This window comes from Bos indicus x Bos taurus, chromosome X (assembly GCF_003369695.1).
Source record: "Bos indicus x Bos taurus breed Angus x Brahman F1 hybrid chromosome X, Bos_hybrid_MaternalHap_v2.0, whole genome shotgun sequence".
NCBI lineage: Eukaryota > Metazoa > Chordata > Mammalia > Artiodactyla > Bovidae > Bos > Bos indicus x Bos taurus.
The window spans coordinates 50,530,741-50,551,029 of record NC_040105.1 but is presented as its reverse complement, the minus strand read 5'-3'; the positions used below and the strand labels follow the sequence as shown (position 1 = coordinate 50,551,029).

Genomic DNA, 20,289 nt, shown 5'->3' with positions numbered 1-20,289 from the left:
CTTTCTTATCCATTCATCTGCTGATGGACATCTAGGTTGCTGCCATGTCCTGGCTATTATAAACAGTGCTGCGATGAACATTGGGGTACACGTGTCTCTTTCCCTTCTGGTTTCCTCAGTGTGTATGCCCAGCAGTGGGATTGCTGGATCATAAGGCAGTTCTATTTCCAGTTTTTTAAGGAATCTCCACACTGTTCTCCATAGTGGCTGTACTAGTTTGCATTCCCACCAACAGTGTAAGAGGGTTCCCATTTGTTTTACACAACAGAAAACCTCTTATCCCTAAGACCGATAAACAACAGTGTGACTGATGTCATTGGTACACTTAGATTATAAGCTTTGAGAAGCAACCTTTGAAAAGTAGCAAGAACATAAGAACACAGATTTATCTTTAAATTCCTCATACAGAACACAAACCCCAAGGAATTATACACTGTGCACCCTCTGGGATGCCTCGTTCTATACTACTTATAGAACACTGAATGCTATCTTCAGTCACAAAGTACAGAATTTGGCTCAGCTTCATTAGGTGTGGGAAGAATTGCTGGAGGAACACTGGGACATCCGGTGGCTTGGGCCCTCTCTTCCTCACCTCTCAAAGCTGTGATACCCAGGATCTCTGATAGCTGACAGAAGGGGTGGGGTTGGCGGGGGGAAGAAGACTGGCGGGGTGTTCTACAGTCCTCATTCAGAGTCCCCATCTTCATATCTCTCAGAATCGGACACTCCTCCCTTTCCCGAACTGTGTCCACAAGCCTCCAAACAAAGTTTCACCTCTTAAGAGTTTCGGCAGGGGAGAATTCTGGGAATTCAGTGCATGGGTGCTGCTTTGTGTCACCATCTTTACTGCCCCATGCCTGGTTCGCACTTGGCGCTCTCCCGGTGACTGGAGTTAGGGCCTAGGTTTCCTTCATTTACAGAATCAAGTAATCGCTTACCTTACAGAATGTGTTAGATCAAGATGTACCAAAGAAATCAGCCTAAGAGAGTTGTAGGAACCGTCCCCTGCTGATCTCAGAGATGAGACTTTGGGCCTTATCTTTGTTACAGGATGGGGGAATGGTCCCTTGAGTCCACATTCAGGTCCTCACCTTGCCTACAGATCAGTCCTGGGAATCCACTCTTAGCCACAGGAACACGCTGAACATCAGTCCGAGCTCTTCACCACCAACACGGAAGTTTTGCAGAGACACTTCCGGCTATGGCTGCCCTGTGCAGGATCTCTGAGGGATAATGGAAGGGGCGGGGCTCTGTGGGGACCCTGTCGTTCAGCGTTCAGCAGAACCTGGGTCATCACTTAGGGTCCTCACCATGCCATCTGTCAGAGCCCAGGACCCTTAGCACTATGGACTTGAGTCCTCCTGCCCCTAAACGAAGCCCTCACCTCTCAGAGTCCCTAGTGGGGAATCAGGGCACTTCTCTGTGCATCTCTCCTTGACAGGGGCAGAGCCACTCTGTGAGCCTTCCTCCTTGGTGGGAGAGACCCTCTCATGGGCACTGATGGTCCTCATCTTCCCGGTGGTGATGGCCAAGATGCCACCATCCTCAGAACTGAGGTTCCATCCATTCCCTCGCTGAAATCAGAGAGAAATGAAGAGGCTTCTCATCCCTATAACTCTGCCTGGAACCTCTGGGGTTAGGAATAGGGGCAGGGGTCTGTAAAGCCTCCTCATCTGTGGGTCTAGTGATACTTCTTTCTTCACTCAGGCACCTCACCATGGTCCTGGCCAGTCCTGGGACCTGACCCTCCAACCTGAGATTCTCCCTCTACTGAACTGAGGCCATTCTTCTTAGACTGAGACTTTGAACTCACAGAGAACTACAAAGCTTATAAGAGGGAATGTCCTGTCTGGGCATTCTAGGCCTGAGAGGAAGTTTGGGCAGGTCTCTGAATGACCTGTATTTTATGGTGGTTTTCTCTCCAGACCCCACTTATGGGGGCCCAAATTTTGTCTCTCTCTTGGATTAAAAGATTCCTGGGGAACACCACATCTCAGCAAACTCTTGAGCAGTGTCCCTTATGCAAACCTTACAGTTTCATGTCCCAGACTTAACCTGAGATGGGAAAAATAACACAGAAGGCAGGGGGCAGAATGAGGTGTGCTCCCAGAGAAAAATGCTGCTCCATCCTTTTCAAAAGCCAGAGTCAGTCTCTTTTCATGACTTGTTTTAATTGATTGACAGGCATACTTTTCAAACATTCTACTGCATGTAATCATGCTTCACAAATACTGTGTTTCGTTACAAACTGAAAGTTTATGGTAACCATTCATTGAACACATCTATGGCATCATTTTCCCAACATCATGTATTCACTTGGGGTCCCTGTTCCACATATTGTTAATTCGTTAAACATATTAAACTCTTTCCTTATTTATTTCTTATGGTGCTCTGATCAGTTGTCTTTGTTACTATTGTAACATATTTGTAAATTAAGCTATGTGTATTTTTTAGACATCTTCTAGTAAGTGTACAATAGGATTAACAACTTTTATAAGCACTGGGAACCCTCCAAATTCCTAATGCTTTACTCTATGGCCATGTTACCTTTACTGCACTGATCTAGAACCCAAGTCACCATATCTGAGATATGAGTACAATTCTAAAGGAAAAAAGCCATCCAAGATGGTTTTGTACTATTCTGATTGAGGTTATTGGACACTGCACAGAGAGACGATCTTACTGTCCTTATCATCTGTTTCTCTTCGTTATTCATGTCATTTATTGATGTAGCCTTCAAGGCTTTGTGCCTGAAGAAGTGTATTGGAATATATCCAGAGTCCTTGCTTTTATCCCAAGATACATTTGAGTGTTAAGGAACACAAGTTCTGCTTTAGGCCAAGAGGAGTAGAACAGCGTTGGATCTAGAGGAATTCAGAGAGGAATCTAATTCCAGGCCTATCAGTCACTAGTGTTCCCCAGCAAGGGCTCACTGCCTGATGCACCTAGAAGCCAATACTATGGAACACGCTTTTGAGAGACAAACTTTAATCCAAGGTGGAGTAGCAAGAAGACAGGAAGTGGGGCTCTCAAATCTGCCTCCTCAATCCAGAGTTTGAGGTAAAATGAAAGGGTTTAGGGGAACTGCAAACTTGGAACCTAATTGGCTAGTCTTGAATTAGTTCATGTAAGCTATTCATGCTGCTAGAAGCCAGATTTTCCATATTGAAGGACTTCATACAGTTCTCCCCTGGCAACATTCCTACTCTGAGAGTTCCATAGACTGAATCCTCTGGGTTCTGCAGTCATCCTGGAAACATAGGCTCCTTTTTGGCACATGCATAGTGCTGCCTCTAAAAATAACTCAAGGTTTGGTTAATCAACAACCTGTTTTAAGGAGGCAAAACCACTTTAAACTGGTCAATGCTTTATGCTTCAATCCCCCCATTTATCTTTGTACATTCTTCAAGCTTGTGGGAAATCGTCCTCAATTTGGTTAATGAGTCTCAAATTCTATAGAAAATGATAATCCCAGGTCCCAGAGTTTTGTACCACCAGGACTGGAGTGTTACATAAGCACTGACAAGGTTGGATTAATTGGTATTTAAGAAAGATGATTATCAGAGGCTTTGTTTCCTTCACATGTCTCTTTTCAGGCTATTGCTTGAAGTTTGGCGTTTTGGTGCCTGGATGGAATTTATTACTATTGGGTCATCTGTCTTGGCTCTTCCTGGCCACTCCTCAGCCCAAACTGAGCTCTGCAGTTGACTGACCAATTTCTTCCACTGTAGTGCTCAAAATAGTTTACATTTTGGCCAGCAAACAGAGCCTGGACCTACTGTCTTTAACCAATGCTTGCTGCCTCTTCCCAGCCTTCATGGATGGAAGTCGACATCAACCAGCACTCTTATCAGGAACTTGAGGTCTCCCTGGAAAGCCCTTGCATTCATTCCTACATTCAGGCTGTAGGAAAGCCTTCAGGGCTTGTCTATCTGTGGCTCAGGGCGCTTTGTTCCTCTCTAGGGAGAAAATGGGCAAACTTGAGGCATCGCCCCTTAATTTAGGACCCAATTCCATCTCCTAGTTTGGTTTCTGGAAAGCGTTGGCTGTATGAGTTCCCTGGAGAAACCACTGAGAAGAATGGATAGTCTCAAGGTGACCAGCTTGGATCTGAGGGTTCACTTAAAGAACCCTGAAAAGTTTTCCATTATTATATGTGGTTGTCAAACTGTAGCTTGAAAGGCACATGTGCTACCCAGCTTCCAAGGAATCTGTCCCACCAGTTCCAAGACTGGAGCCCATTTGGTCACAGGCTCCTAGTATTTCTGCCCGGCCATGTGCTGAGGGCATGCTTGTCTACTGAGGAGGGTCCTATAGAAGTTCAGGCTCTGTCTCAGTCTCCATGTAGAAAAACTTATCTAGTGAGTAGGAGGCTGAGAGAGTGATTGCATCCCATTGAAGAAAGTGAAAGAGGAAGCTGTCTTAGACTCAGGCAGAGCTGACTTTCAGAGAGCAATTCAGGAGCACACACATTCAAACACCGATTTCCTCACTTCCTTTCTGAGCATGCTGGGGTTTAATCTTTCTGGTAGAAGACCTAAATACTTTATCCCCTCCAGCAGAGATCACCGACAAGCAAATCTAGATGTCTGGGCAATTTCCAGGGGAAATACATTCACTCCAAGGCCTCTGTGTAGCCCATGGCCTTTTAGACCACAACCAATGGCTATTTTTCCTGGTAAAATTTCATTTTTAACATCACGCATGCCCAAATATATAAAAGTAGTTCAGTACTACCTCCCTGCTATTCTGGCTGATACAGAATAGGACTAGACTTTTTAGTGAGGAAACACCAGAATGTGCCCTATTGTATGAAATTCCTTAGCTGGATTACGGTGCATTCTTCTGTGTGGTGGTGGAGGGTACTTTTCCTGCTTTATACTCCCTCATCTTACATTTATACTCACACAACTACAAGGTAATCAGGACTGGTTTCATTAAGAATACACTCGTGTGGAACTCCAAGTATCATAAGAGACTACTACAAACAACTATATGCAAATAAAATGGACAATCTAGAAGAAAAGCACAGATTCTTAGAGAGGTACAGCCTTTCAAGACTAAACAAGGAAGAAATAGAGAACGTGAGTAGATGGATCACAAGTACTGAAAGAGTGATTTAAAATTTTCCAATAAAATGTCCAGGACCAGGGGGCTTCTCGGGTAATTCAAACAAACACTTAGAGATTCTATCAACCTCTTCCAAAAAGAATTACAGAGGGAGGAACACTCCCAAGCTCATTCTATGAGGCCACCATCACCCTGAGAGCAAAACCAGACAGAGAAGCACGCACGAAAACAAAAAAAGAAAAGAAAAGAAAAGAAAATGACAGGCCAATATCACTGAAGAACCCAGATGGAAAAATCCTGAACAAAATACTAGTGAACCAAAAAAGACAGTCTCTTCAATAAGTGGTGCCTTGAAAACTGGACAGTTACATGTAAAATAATGAATTTAGAACATTCTGTAATACCATACAAAAAAATAAACTCAAAATGGATGAAAGACTGAAATGTAAACCCAGATTCTATAAAACCCTCAGAGGAAAACCTAGGCAGAACACTCACTGTTTGACACAAGTTGCAGCAGTATTTTTTTCTTTTAGTAAAATGGTTTTTGATCCACCTCCTGGAGTAATGAAAATAAAAAGAAAAACAAACAGGTGACCTTTAATTAAAGTCAAAAGCTTCCACACAGCAAAAAGAAACCAAAAACAAAAAGACAACTCACAGAATCAGAGGAAATATTTGCAAACAAAGCAAACAACAGTGCAATTATCTCCAAAGTATATAAATAGCTCATGCACCTCTGTGTCAAATAAACAATCCCATAAAAAGTAGGCAGAGTGTATAAACAAACATTCCTTCAAAGAAGACATACAAATGACCAAAAAGCATATGAAAAGATGCTCAACATCACTAAGTATCAGAAAAATGCAAATGAAAAGTACAATGAGGTATCACCTCACACCAGCCAGAATGGTCATCATCCCCAAATCTGCAAACAATAAATGATGGAGTGTGGAAAAAAGGGAACACTGTTGCACTCTCGGTGGGAATGCAAATTGACACAGTCACTATGGAGAACATTATGGAAGTTCCTTGAAAAATGAAAAATAGAGTTACCATATGATTTACCAATCCCACTCCTGGTACATATCCAGAGAAAACCATGATTCATAAATATACATGCACTTCAGTCTTCATTGCAGCACTATTTACATTATCGAAGATATCAGTTCAGTTCAGTTCAGTTGCTCAGTCGTGTCCGACTCTTTGCGACCCCATGAATCGCAGCAAAGATATGGAAGTAACCTAAATGTCTCTTAACAGAGGATTGAATAAAGTAAATGTCATACACATATACAATAGGATATTATTCAGCCATAAAAAGAATTAATTAATGACATGTGCAGCAACATGGATGGACCTAGGGAATGTCATACTAAGTAAAGTAAGACAGAGAAAGACAAATAGCATATGTTATCACTCGTAAGTGGAATCTAATTTTTAAAAAATGACACAAATGAACTTGCTTCCCTGGTGGCTCAGCTAGTAACGAATCTACCTGCAATGTGGGAGACCTGGCTTTGATCCCTGGGTTGGGAAGACCCCCTGGAGAAGGGAATGGCTACCCACTCCAGTATCCTGGTCTGGAGAATTCCATGGACTGTATAGGCCATGGGGTTGCAAAGAGTTGGATAAGACAGTGACTTTCATTTCACTTCACAAATAAACTCATTTACAAAACAGAAACCGACTTATGGATATCAAAAACAAGCTTATGATTACCACTGGAGAAATGTTGGGGGAGGGATACTTTAGGAGCCTGAGATAAACATAGACGACTGTTGTGTCTGACTCTTCGTGACTCCATGGACTGTAGTCCACCAGGACCCTCCATCCATGGAATTTTCCAGGTCAGAATACTGGAGTGAGTTGCTATTTCCTGCTCTAGGGGATCTTCCTGACCCAGGGACTGAACCCACTTCTCTTGTGTCTCCTGCATTGGCAGGTGATTCCTCACCACTGTGCCACTTGGGAAGCCCACATCTACAACTAAGATATATATATATATAATAGCAATAACCCCAAAGCGCCTACTGTATAACACAGGGAACTCTACTCAATAATCTGTAGTAACCTGTATGACAAAACAATCTGAAAATGAGTGAATATGTGTATGTATAACTGAATCACTCTGTTATACACCTGAAACTAACACAACATTTTAAATTAATTATACTCAATAAGACACAATAGAAAAATAATACTACCATAATATCCAGCAATCTGACTCCTGAGCATATATCCTGAGAAAATCATAATTCGAAAATGGAATAATCACCCCAATGTAAATTGCAGCAATATTTACAATACCCAAGACATGGGAGCAAACTAAATGTCCATCAACAGAGGAGTAGATAAACACGTGGTCCAGAAATACAAAGGAATATTACTCAGCCATAGGAAAGAATGCCATTTGCAGCAATATGGATGGACCTAGGGACTATCATATTAAGTGAAGTAAGTTAAAGACAAATATATCCTTCATATGTGGAATCTAATTTTAAAAAGTGATAAAATGAACATAATACAAAACAGAAAACTTACAGATCCTGAAAACGAACTTATGGGTACTAAAGGGGAAATGTAGTGAGGGAGGGATAAATCAGGAGCTTGGGATCAACATACATACACCCCTATATATAAAATATATAACCAATAAGGACCTCCTACATAGCACAGGGAACTCTAATCAATATTCTGTGATAACCTAGATGAGAAAAGAAATTGAAAATGAATATATATATATATATGTGTGTGTGTGTGTGTGTGTGTGTATGTGTGTAACAGTACTACTTTGCTATATTCCTAAAACTAACACAACATTGTAAAACTATACTCCAATAAATTAAAAAAAATAGACTACCTGGGCATATATCTGAAGAAAACCATACTTTGAATAGGAGCAAGCACCCCCATGTTCCTTGCAGCACTGTTTACAAGAGCCAAGACATGGAAACAACCTAAAGGTCCATCAACAGATGCAAAAGATGTGATACATAAATACAATGGAAGAATACTCAGCCATAAGAAAGAATGAAAGAATGCCATTTTCAGCAACATGGATGGACCTAGAGATTGTCTGAGTAAGTCAAAGACAAATACCGTAGTATATTGCTCACAGGAAAATCTAATTTTTTTAAATGACACTAATGGACTTATTTACAAAACAGAAACAGACTCGCACAATTTGAAACAGATTTAGGGTTACCAAAGGAGAACTTTGTGGGCAAGGATACATTAGAAGCTTGAGATGAACATACACATACAACCAATATAGAAAATAGATAACTGAACAGGACCTCCTATACTCAATATTCTCTAATAGCCTATATGGGAAAAGAATCTGGAAAAGATTGAATATATGTGTAACTGAATCACTTTGCTGTACACCTGAAACTAACACAAGATTGTAAATCAACATATCTCCAATAATTTTTTTTTTCAAAGAATATCCATCTGTAACAATACCTCTGTGCTGTCACCTTAGGCAAAGGGGAAAACCCCCATCACCTCCATAAAGCAAAGTTTCCAGTCCAGGAGCAAGGTGTTTTATCTCCCGATTCAGAGGACCCTCATTAACTACAGGTTGAATAAAGTCTCGCCACATTCATCCCATAGCCAACTCCTATTAGCCAATCCCAATACATAAAACAGTCAGACACAGACAAATATAGGCAATTAAATCCAAAGGCCTGGAACCTTAAGCCAGTGTTCAGACCTCTAACCCAATCATTTGAGCACCTCAGTAGCGCTAACCTCTGACACTGTCCTCTTAGGGTGGGTCTTTAACCCAGGACTGTAGCCTTAGGATTCTAATCAGACAGAAGAAACTCTCCTAGGTGGGACTCTAACCCACAGTGGTGGTGTTGTTCTTCAATCAGTTCGTCACATCTGACTCTGTGCAACCCAATGGACTGCAGCATACCAGGCTTCCCTTGTCCTTCACTTTCTTCTTGGGTTTGCTCAAACTCATGCCCATTGAGTCAGTGATGCCATCCAACCGTCTCGTCCTCTCTAACACGCAGTCCTGATGAGATTATTAGACTACAGGCACATTCTAACTTCATATAGCACATTTAGTTATAGGCATATTTTAAGGAGTTTACTCACCCCAAAGATGTCTGATCCAGGAGCTGTTTCCTTCCTTAAAAGTGAAAGGAGCCCCAGAAGCCAGAGGAGCCCAGAGTGCCATGGCTAGCAAACAGGAACCCGAGAGCCAACTCTCTAGACAAACTCAGTATAGGTGGCCACTCAGGGTTGCTGTTGAGGGCCCACCAGGGGCTACAGTGCATCAAGCAGATGGTCACAAGTCCTAAACCTCAACAAGGCTGCCCAGACTAAGGGAACATGGGCTCAAGCCCAATGCTCAGAGAAGTCAATACTTAGGGCAAGAGCTTTAGAGAAAAGAGCTTTACTGCAAGGCCAATCAATGCAGGAGGCAAGGTATCAAATCTCTCTTCAATCCAGGAGCCTGGGTGCAATCTAAGGGGTCAGGGGAATTTCTAACTTGAAAGGTAATTGGCTAGTCTTCAATTAGTCTGTTTCAGCTACTCAGGTTACAGGAAGCCAGGTTTTCCTCCTCAAGGACTTCTCACTTTGTAAATGGCCCAGGGCAATATTTCTCTTCTCTGAGTTTTGCAGACTGAAGAGCTTGGCTCCAGGGTCATCCTGAGGTCATGTGTTCCTTCTTGGACACATGCAGTTCCTTCTTTGTAAAATGACTCAAGGTGTGATTAATCAACAATCTATTCGAAAAGGTCAAACCAGTTTAAGCTGGTTAATTGTTTACATGCTGTTTCACTAGCCCCCTGAACTCCAGCACATTACCCAAACTCCAAGACAAAGAAAATCACAGTGAATTAAAATGTTGCCTAGCAAGGACAATCATATAACATTCACACCAGAGGATATGACATGGAATGTGCTTGAGGTAGAATCTTTCCCCATTGGAAACAACTCAGAGTTCTTAGAAATTTTGTCATTGATCAGTATCTTCCCTCCCAGATACCCTTTCATCTAAATAATGAATATTTCCACGTATTTAAGTACCAACAAAAAGTCTAGAACTTGTCTAGAATTTGCCTAGTTACACACAAGATAAAATAATAGAGTAGGTCCTTAAGGAGAGGTCTCTGGCTCCCTCAACCCAGGGTAAAGGTCACCAGTCCAGGAGACTGTGGATTCTCTGAGGCCCTCCATCTGAGGATCTGGCCTTGCTCACCACTCCCACTGTCTCTCTAGCCCACCAGGCAACTTCCCTTGAAATGACCTCTCGCTGAAGGCTCTGCTTTTAACTAAGGCTCCAAAGCGAGACAGTGTATTAAAAAATGGAGATATCAGTTTGCCGACAAAGGTCCCTGTAGTCAAATCTATCGTTTTCCCAGTAGTCATGTATGGATGTGAGAGTTGGACCATAAAGAAGATTGAGTGATGAAGAACTGATGCTTTCAAACTGGGATCTTGGAGAAGACTCTTGAGAGTCTCTTGGATAGCAAGGAGATCAAGCCAGTCCATCCTAAAGGAAATCGACCCTGAATATTTATTGGAAGGACTGATGCTGAATCTGACTCCAATACTTTGGCCACCTGATGGAAAGAGCCGACTCATTGGAAAAGACCCTGACGCTAGGAATGAAAGATTGAGGGCCGGAAGAGAAGGGGCAGCAGAAGGCGAGATGGTTGGATCTCATCACTGACTCAATGGACATGAGTTTGAGAAAACTCTTGGAGAGAGTGAAGGGCAGGGAGGCCTGGTGAGCTGCAGTCCATGGGCTCTCTAAGAATCAAACACAACTGAGTGACTGAGGACGCACACACACACACACACACACACAACACTCCATGATATATATATATCATATATCTATCCATTGATACATCAACGGACATTTAGGCTGCTTCCCTGTATTGGTTATTGTGAATAATCCTGCAAAAAATACAGGAATGAAAATATCTCTTGGAGAGTCTAATTTTAATTTTTTTGGATTAAAACCCAGAAGTGGGCTAGCTGAATCATATGGTAATTCAATTTTTAATTTTTTGAGGACCCTCAATATTGTTTTCCACGATGGTTGCACCCATCAACATTCTCACTAACATTATAAAAGAGTTCTCTAAATGCTTGCACTTAATCATCTTCCTCTGTCCTAGACAGGGAGCAAGACAATCAACTTTTCAAATGATTGATGTGGTAAAATCACTTAACATCAGATCTACTCACTTAAATATTTAGGCCCACAATACAGTAATGTTAAATATAGGCACAATGTTACCCAGCAGATCTCTGGAATTGGTTCATCTTGCATAACTGAAACATTATACCAAGTGAAAAGCAACTGCACATGCACATGCAGTCACCATGTGCAGTGATCTTGGAGCCCCCCAAAATGAAGTCTCTCACCGTTTCCATTGTTTCTCCATCTATTTGCCATGAAGTGATGGGACCGGATGCCATGATCTTTGGTTTTTGAATGTTGAGTTTTAAGCCAGCTTTTTCTCTTCTTTTTCACTTTCATCGAGGCTCTTTAGTTCTTCTTTGCTTTCTGCCATAAGGATGGTATCATCTGCGAATCCGAGGTTATTGATATTTCTCCCTGCAATCTTGATTCCAGCTTGTGCTTCATCCAGCCAAGCATTTTGCAAGATGTACTCTGCATATAAGTTAAATAAGCAGGGTGACAATACACAACCTTGATGTATTCCTTTCTTTCTAGTTGACATAGCTATAAGTATTAGCTATTGTATTCTTACAATAATGTAAGCTAGAGAAAACAAAATATTATTAAGAAAATCTTAAGAGAAAATATATTCACAGGACTGTATTAATCAATATTATAAATTTACAGCATGCATTTGCAAGAACTGACAATTGCCTTATTGACAATATTACATATATTGTCATATAAATATATTGCCTTATATGACAAAAAGACTATAGATGCAAAACACTAAATATCAAAAATGAAAAAATAATGTGAAAAGCAATTCATAGTTACAGGTACAATGATTCAAGCATCGATAATGAAGAAGCAGCAATATGATTGCTTTATAGTAGCCTAGTGTAACTGATAGGATTGCTTCATGGTAGCCAAGCATATATAGTAATGAATGGATCACTAAAAATTTTTATATCCTACACCATTTCAGTCATATTTATAATAAAGTACTGAAAACATTGTTACTTTAAGAGAAAACACTTACCTGTGATGACAGGCTAATGTGCCGTTTATCCATTCACAAGAGAGAGATGGGACAGTGTATAGTAATAGAATTCTATCACACCACATTTGAGTGATGTGATATTTGTCTTTGTCTGACTTCACTTAAGGAGAAGGCGATGGCACCCAACTCCAGTACTCTTGCCTGGAAAATCCCATGGACGGAGAAGCCTGGTAGGCTGCAGTCCATGGGGTCGCTGAGGGTCGGACACGACTGAGCGATTTCACTTTCACTTTTCACTTTCATGCATTGGAGAAAGAAATGGCAACCCACTCCAGTGTTCTTGCCTGGAGAATCCCAGGGACGGGGGAGCCTGGTGGGCTGCCGTCCATGGGGTCGCACAGAGTCGGACATGACTGAAGCGACTTAGCAGCAGCAGCAGACTTCACTTAATATGAAAATTTCAAAGATGTCCATTTTCTCCACTTTTACTCAACATGATTTCAGAAGTCCTAGCCGTGGCCATCAGAGAACAGAAGAAATAAAAGGAATCCAAGTTGGAAAAGAAGTGAAACTGGCACTGTTTGCAGATGACATGATACTAGACATAGAAAAGCCTCATGTTGCTGTGAGAAAACTACTGGAGCTCATCAATGAATTGGTAAAGTTGCAGGATACAAAATTAATACCCAGTGATTTTCTTAATGACATATGGGAAACCACCTGTTGCCTCTTGTTTGCAAAAGCTGCTTCCCCTATTATTTAGATATTTTGAAGTCAAACCTCTTTCTGAAATTATCAGATCATCCTTTGCTGGCATTAAATTTTCCAGTTTTAGATCCTTCACCCACTTTTGCTTTAGGTTGTCATAATGACTTTGCTTTTTCTTCAATCATGTTCAAGTCTATAGATATGCCTTGCTTATAGCAATCCTGCACCCACATACAAGCTATATTTTCAATACAAGATAAAAACTTATTTCACAAAAAGCACAAGATTTTCACACCTGCTGGTGTAGCTGCAGTGATGGCTTCATAAATTTCCTTTTCTTTTTCTTACAGTAGCGCTTATGCTGGATTCATTCATCTTGAAATGGTGGCAACCACAACTGCAGATCCAAATCAGTATACAAGGAGCAACTCAACTTTTTTGTATAATGTCATGACTTCTCTCCGCTTCGTGAGAGCACTTCCAGCACCACTAGGGGCACTTCACATGAGTCCTATTGTGTTACTCAAAGTTTAGAGTATCGTACTAAACAGAGTAAGAAATAGCTGTGAACCATTGGTGATCACATTTGTTGAGATAACAGTTTAGTATAGAAACTGGTTATCATAGATGAATAGTGCTATTCATGATCCATAAGTGCACGTGTGTGTGTGTGTGTGTGTGTGTGTGTGTGTGTGTGTTGTTCTTACCCATTTCAAGTGCAGCTGATCTAAGATGTATGCTTACCTGTGGTACTGCAATTTCTTAATTGGACTCTGGACCTTCTATAAAGGTTATTTTGCTACTTATATACTTTTAAGATCTCGGTTGCTGAGGGGAAACAGGGGCTGGGAATTCCTGTTCCACTGTACTGCAGATGCCACACAGACAAGACCTTTTTTTTATATTTCCCAATATGAACAATTTCACTCACTGTCCATTATCATTGGCAAAAAACTCCCAATTCTCTTGTCCTGTCATCTTGTTCTGAACCACAAAAGGAGATTCAAGGATTTCTGACTCAATATAAAAACCTTTGTACTTATACTGAAATACAGCAATAAATGGGATATACTTTGTTCATAAACACAAATACGGAAGTCAAATTAACCTTCAATTACAAAAGGCTACTTCAATAGTGCCAAAAAGAAAGCCCTAAACAGAAAAAGATACATCTCCCAGTTACTGAGGTCAAGCAAGGACAAAACAAGGCATAAAATGTGTTCCCTTCAGATCCACCTTGGCACTCAATTACTTGGAATACTTACTTCTCTTTTCAACCTCAAGTTGAAGGATCTGCCCTGGATGTCACTATGTGGGAGGAGCTGGCAGACTTGGTTCTGGAACGTGCCCTGCCCATGGTGGTAGCGCTCTGTCTTTCTCAGCTCTCAAGGCCTCTCTCTTCCTCATCCTACGATGGAATTCAGGACCTCCGAGGGCTGACAGCAGCAAGTGGACACTACAGAACCCCAGTGGTTCTGGGTGGCTATTTCTTTCACTTCTTTTTAAGGGGCTTCACATATATATTTGACAATTCCTACTCTGACCTGAGATTGCCCTCCTTAGACCAAAGGTCTCACGTCCCTGACAACTGTACTGAGACAACAGAGAAAAGAGATGTTCAGCTTGAGAGCTCTGCCTGAAGCCTTCTTACACCTAATATTCTGGGGTGTTGCATTCCTCAGTCCAGTTGCATGGGTGTCTTCCTAAAGGCCCTTGCCCCTTTGATTAAAGCCTTCTTGGGAAATGCCACATTCCTGAAAGGCCCTGAGTACTTTCTCTACTGTGGACCTTGCAGAGAAGGAATCCCTGCCCTAGAAGTGATAAGAGATAGGAAATCCATGGCATAAGTAAGGGGGCCCAGGCAGAGACCTGTGAGAGAAACAAAACGTGGTAACCTGTCCCTTCTCTCCTTCAGCCAGAATTCTCAGACAATCGCTGTTCTAATAAATAAACTTTATATTTTAGATCTAATAGATATTTTTTATACAAAGGAATGGCTGTGAGATGATTTTCTTGAGTCCCTTATGATCTTATAAGCTTATCTGAAAGTTAAAACGTTCAGATCTTTTAAGATGTCTGAACCCTCATATGTATGGACAGATGATCCTATTGTTAGCAAATACTATCTCTTTTTTCCTCTCTTCATATGTCACATTTAGTTTGGCATTATTATTATTATTGCTCTGGCTATGTATTAAAATATAATAGTTGGACCTGAGAGTCCCTCTTCTTAATGCTTCATACATTTCACAGTAATGAGAATAAAAAGGGAATTAAGGGCATAAGGTCAGATCAGGCTTGCAGGAGTGAGAGGGTGAGCTTTAGACTAACTCAAATCAAGGGCTTTTGGCCATCCCTGTCACTTAAACAGCCATGGAAAAGTTTGTCACTTCATTAAACTCTCTGAGAGCGCCTCGTGCTCTTTAACTGTGAAGGGAGTTTGACAAGCCCTGTCTGGAAGGACTGCTGGCATGTGGTGGTAACTGTAAAGCATCTGCCACAGTGCCTGGCAGGCACCGACCATATCCCTCGCTTCTCAGGACTGGTGACTATACTTTGCAACGAAGATCTCACCTCCCTTAGGCCTGATATAGGGCTTCCCTGATGGCTCAGCAGGAAAGGATCTGCTGAGATACAGGAGCTGCAGGAGATGCAGACTCAGTCTCTGGGTCAGGAAGATCCCCTGGAGGAGGAAATGGCAACCCAGCCTCAAATTCTTCCTTGTAATATCCCATGGACAAAGGAGCCTGGCGGCCTACAGTCCATGGAGTCACAAGAGAGTCAGACATGACTTAGCAATTCAACAAGAAGAAGAAGGCCTGGTATAAGAAGAAGGCCTGGTATAATATGTGAGGGAGAGCCTTGCCTGACAGTCTTCCCCTGAGCTTTCTAGAACTGACATCAAAGGGGAGGGCAGGACTCTCCTTTGTTCCTTCTATTCAGGGATGAATAGACCCCTCAGTCTCCACTCGGGCTTCACAATTTGACTTCTGGTGGGGCCTGGGGAATCCCTTCCTTCTTGACCTGAGGCCTGTCTTCTCATAGTAAGACCGATACCTCCCTGTGAGCCTGGAGGAGGAAATAAGAGTGGCCTTATCTAGCCACCCCTACCCATAGTCTCACAAGAATGAAAGCTGTGGCAAGCTCCATGGGAATGACAGATGGTTCCTCTCAGGGGCCCAAATCAGGGTCCCAAATTTGACTCTCAGCCAAGCTCAAGACTGCCCCTTCTGTTGACATGTGAACACCACCATCAGACCAAACCTTAACTTTCCTGCTACTGCTCCGTCAGAGCTGAAGGGCCCCTTGGCCTGGTAAATCTGCCTGAGGCCTTCTAGGCTGAGAGTAGGGAACATACTGTGTGGCCATCCTGGTATTTGTGTTCCCACATTCTTTGCTGTCCTCACTGTCTTGGAAAGAACCTGGAAATATTCCCCAACTGGAAACATTCCCTGACTTGCCTTAAAGCTTCTCCACCCAGGCCACTAGTTTCCTGATCCCTGAGGAAGAAGAGGAGTTTGCCTCATAGGCCCACCACAGGCCATGGTCTTCTGAGGTTAATAGGAGTGGAAGGAATATGTTCTGCTCCCACTGTTTTGAGGCTAGTGGTCTTTTCAAGAATTCAGGGTCCTTACCTTGACTTCTGGCACAACGTGGAAATCATCCTTCTGCTGAGCTTTGGCTGCTCCCTTTGATCAGGATGAGGTTCCTTACCTCCATGTGATCCTCTGGGAGGAAGTGAGTAGGACTCACTATGTCACCAGGCCTAAGTGGCACAGTGAAGGGAGTTTGACAAACCTGAAGAATAAGTGAGGCTATACCAAGGCTAATAGCCTAAGCCCACCAGTTCTGAATTCCTCTGTGTCTGAGATCAGAAGGGAGTGCTATCCCAGTGACCACCATCCCCCATATTCTTGGGTCTTGCTCTCCTCAATCCTCCTACCTGGGGCCCTCATCTTGCTTTCTGTGTCTTGGATTAAAGGCCTTTGGGGAAATTCCATGTCTCTACAAACTCCTGAGCTATGTTTGCTCTGCAGTGCTACAGAGAATGGGTCCCTGTCCCAGGAGTGACGGGAGATGGAGAAGCTATAGTCCAAGGCAGGAGTCCCAGGACAGGTGGCAGTCCTTTAAGGAGAAAAAAGTAGATCAATCTATCTCATCAGTCAGGTGAAGATTCTCATGTCATTTCTGTTCTGATAGGTTTACTTTCCACAGGCAAGAGGCTATAAGGATGATATGGAGACTCCTTGCTCTTCAGAGGTTATCTAACATGGCCAATGTACATGCTTGTACTGTCCCTGAATATTGTTTCATTCACTTATCTATGAGTAATGAATAAGGGATACATATCGTTGGTTAAGTCTATCTGGTATTCTTACTGCTCTGGCTACACATTTCGATCCAGTAGCTTGAGCACGAGGGCATTCTTTTCTATCACCTAGGACAAATTTTGGAGTACTGAGAAAAGCACTGAAATAAAAGATACAGGGTGGGGACTTTCCTGGTGGTCCAATGGCTAGGACTCCAGGCTCCCAATGCAGGGGGCCCAGGTTCGCTCCCTGGTCAGGGAACTAGACCACACGTGCAGCAACTAAGATCCAGCACAGCCTAATAAATAAATAAATGATAAATATATAAGGAAAAGGAAATGTCAAATGTTAAAAGGACTTGTTAAAGAACAAAGACAAGGGTATGTCTCAGGTTGTGAGGAGAACAACAGTATGAGTGCTAAAGTAGTGTAGCTGCTGCTGCTAAGTCGCTTCAGTCGTGTCTGACTCTGTGCGACCCCATAGACGGCAGCCCACCAGGCTCCCCCGTCCCTGGGATTCTCCAGGCAAGAACACTGGAGTGGGTAAACTAGTGTAGAGCAGGAGTCTATTGCCAGCTGTCATTTACCAGCCCTATGTATTTCAGCACAAAACCAAACCGTAACTCTATGAGCCTTGGGCTCTCCCCTGTGAAGTAAGTTTGAGAAGCCCTTTCTTGTCAGATTGGTGGAATATAAGTATTTATGGAAAGCTTCTGTCATGTCACCTGTTCTATTGAGAAATTAGGAGCAACAGCAGTTATTACTATGATTATCTTGACCTCAGATGTTACATCAGCTGGATTCTTTTTTCAATCTATCAGATGTCAGGAACTATGCAGTGTTCCAAGTGGGGAAAAAAGAGACCCAATCTCCCAAATCAGCCAAAATTCCGCTCAGGAATGAAACCAAACTAATATGTTCTCTCCAATCCCTCTTTACCCTGCTTCTTTCTTGTTCTTCCTGAAGTAGAGAGTATCTCAGCCTCTTCCATACAATGACAGCATCTCTGAGAAACTATAATGAGTGGACAGAGGCTAGGACTTTTTTTGACTAAACATCACCAGTAGAAGCATGAAGACTTCTTAAGAGCAGATTGTCAACGTTTGTGTAAAAGAAGAGCCACGAATAAATCATTTGCTATAATTTATATTCTCATTCTTGAAAACCATAAACCATAAGTAGAGGCAAGTATGTGTCTTTTACATTTACAAAAAGGGAGACTAAGCAGAGAGTAAAGCCAGCCAAAATCTGAAGACATTTCAGCTATCTCCCTAACAATGTATCAATGTTCTAAGCCTCTATTAGTGTGGTGTCTTTCACATTTCTAAGGACACTCTCATCCTAAAGTGCTGTTATTCTCATCCTGGATCACAAAAGTGATGTGACGATTTCCAATACTTATTTGAGAAAACAAAATTCTTACTCCTAAATTTGACAAACAGCAAAGTGTGTGTGACCCATGTTATTCATATACTTATATCATGACTCTAAATGACCTTTCTGTTGAAAAGTTTTAACAACTGAAAATTGGGGGAAATAAAGACAACAAGTTACTGATGCATATCAGGAACACAGGTTGACCGGCTTGTCCAGCCACAAAGTGAACAACAGGCTTCAGATCACACTAGGGGCGAGATGAGCGGCTGGATGCGGCCCTGGGGCGTGCAGTGGCTGAAGCAGAAGGGCCAGCGCTGGCTGAGGCAGCAGTGCCAGGCCTGACTGTGGCAGAAGTGCCAGCAGAGGCTGAGGCAGCAGTGCCAGGCCTGGTTGAGGCAGAAGTGCCAGCCCTGGCTGCACCTCTGGCTCCGGTGCTCTCTACTTCCTCTCTCCAAGCCTCTTCATATTGCGGCTGCAAGGCAGGATGGACCGAATCCTTGACCTTGGCCAAAAACTGCAGGACTTTCATCTTGCTGGTTTCTGTGAGCGCTTTAGGACCACACAGGAACTCATAGCGAGGGGGATCGCTGCCGGGCACCTGGCGGTACTCCAGGTACTCTTCCCGCACCAGATCTTCTGTGATGAGCTTCCTGGGCTCTCCAAAGATGAAGTGACTTCTTCCATCATAGATGCCCAGCATATTCAGGAACTTCCAGATCTTCTCCTCAGGGGTGTGGTTGCCATTCAGGTAGATGACACCCAGCAGAGGCATCAGAAGACCATTCTTTGGCAGCCCCCGGTCACCTCTCATAGACTCACTGGCGCTGAGATCTAGGTGGCTCACCAGGGTATAGCAGTGACTGTTGGGTCTGACTTCCTTCAGCACCAGGCCAAACACCAGCTCCATGCACTCGGAGGCCCTGCTAAGGATCTCAGGGAATTGTTCCTTGTACCTTCTATTAATTTCCTGCAGCATTTCGGACCTCTTAATGAGCTCCCTCATCTTATACTTAAACAGCATGTACTGCACCAATATCTCTGCCTTCCTGGTCAGAAGATCTCTGTGAGAGCTCGCAGCAGCAGCTGAGGCTTGGGAGGAATTTTCACCTTCCTGAACTTGTCCCTCGGCACCTACACCAGATCTTGAGCATGCTGTGCCACGCACTGCAGATCTTGAGCGTGCTATGCCACCAACACCAGATCTTTTACATATGGCACCTGCAGCAGCACTGGTGGTGCCTTGGGCTCCCTGAGGCTCCGTGGCGGTGCCAGCAGCAGACCAGCTTGAGGGAGTGCTCTCTGAATCAGGAGGGGAAGAGGAGGTGGTCTCTTCTCCCCTAGATGTGGTAGCCTGATCAGGAAGACCCTGGGTCTCAGCTCGGGCCTGGCGACGTTTCTCACGAGCACAGTGCTTACTCTTCTGCCCATGGGGCATGATGGCTGTGGCCAGGAACCGCAGGCAGGAGTCTGGGCCAATACACAGGAGATTCAGGCACCTGGAGGATGGAGAAAGAGGTGACATGAGCACCTTAAAACAGGGAGACTCTTACTTGGCTTAATCAAAGGCCGCCTCTGCAGGTGTCCTTGAGGACACTGCTCTAGGAACCCACAAGGCTCCTGTTTTCCTGCACAGCCTGTTCCCACAGAATCCCACAGAGGAAGAAC

At 43.1% G+C, this 20,289-nt stretch overlaps 2 protein-coding genes across 6 annotated transcripts in view; both read right to left on the bottom strand.

The window, feature by feature from the left end:
- The window catches only part of PFKFB1 (6-phosphofructo-2-kinase/fructose-2,6-biphosphatase 1), a 373,849-nt gene that overhangs the window by 98,235 nt on the left and 255,325 nt on the right, over positions 1–20,289 (bottom strand). The window lies entirely within an intron of this gene.
- Positions 18,378–20,106, bottom strand: LOC113886941 (melanoma-associated antigen B4-like). The gene has a single exon (XM_027533657.1). The coding sequence runs from the start codon at positions 20,057–20,059 to the stop codon at positions 18,872–18,874; it is 1,188 nt and encodes a 395-aa protein (XP_027389458.1). The 5' UTR covers positions 20,060–20,106; the 3' UTR covers positions 18,378–18,871.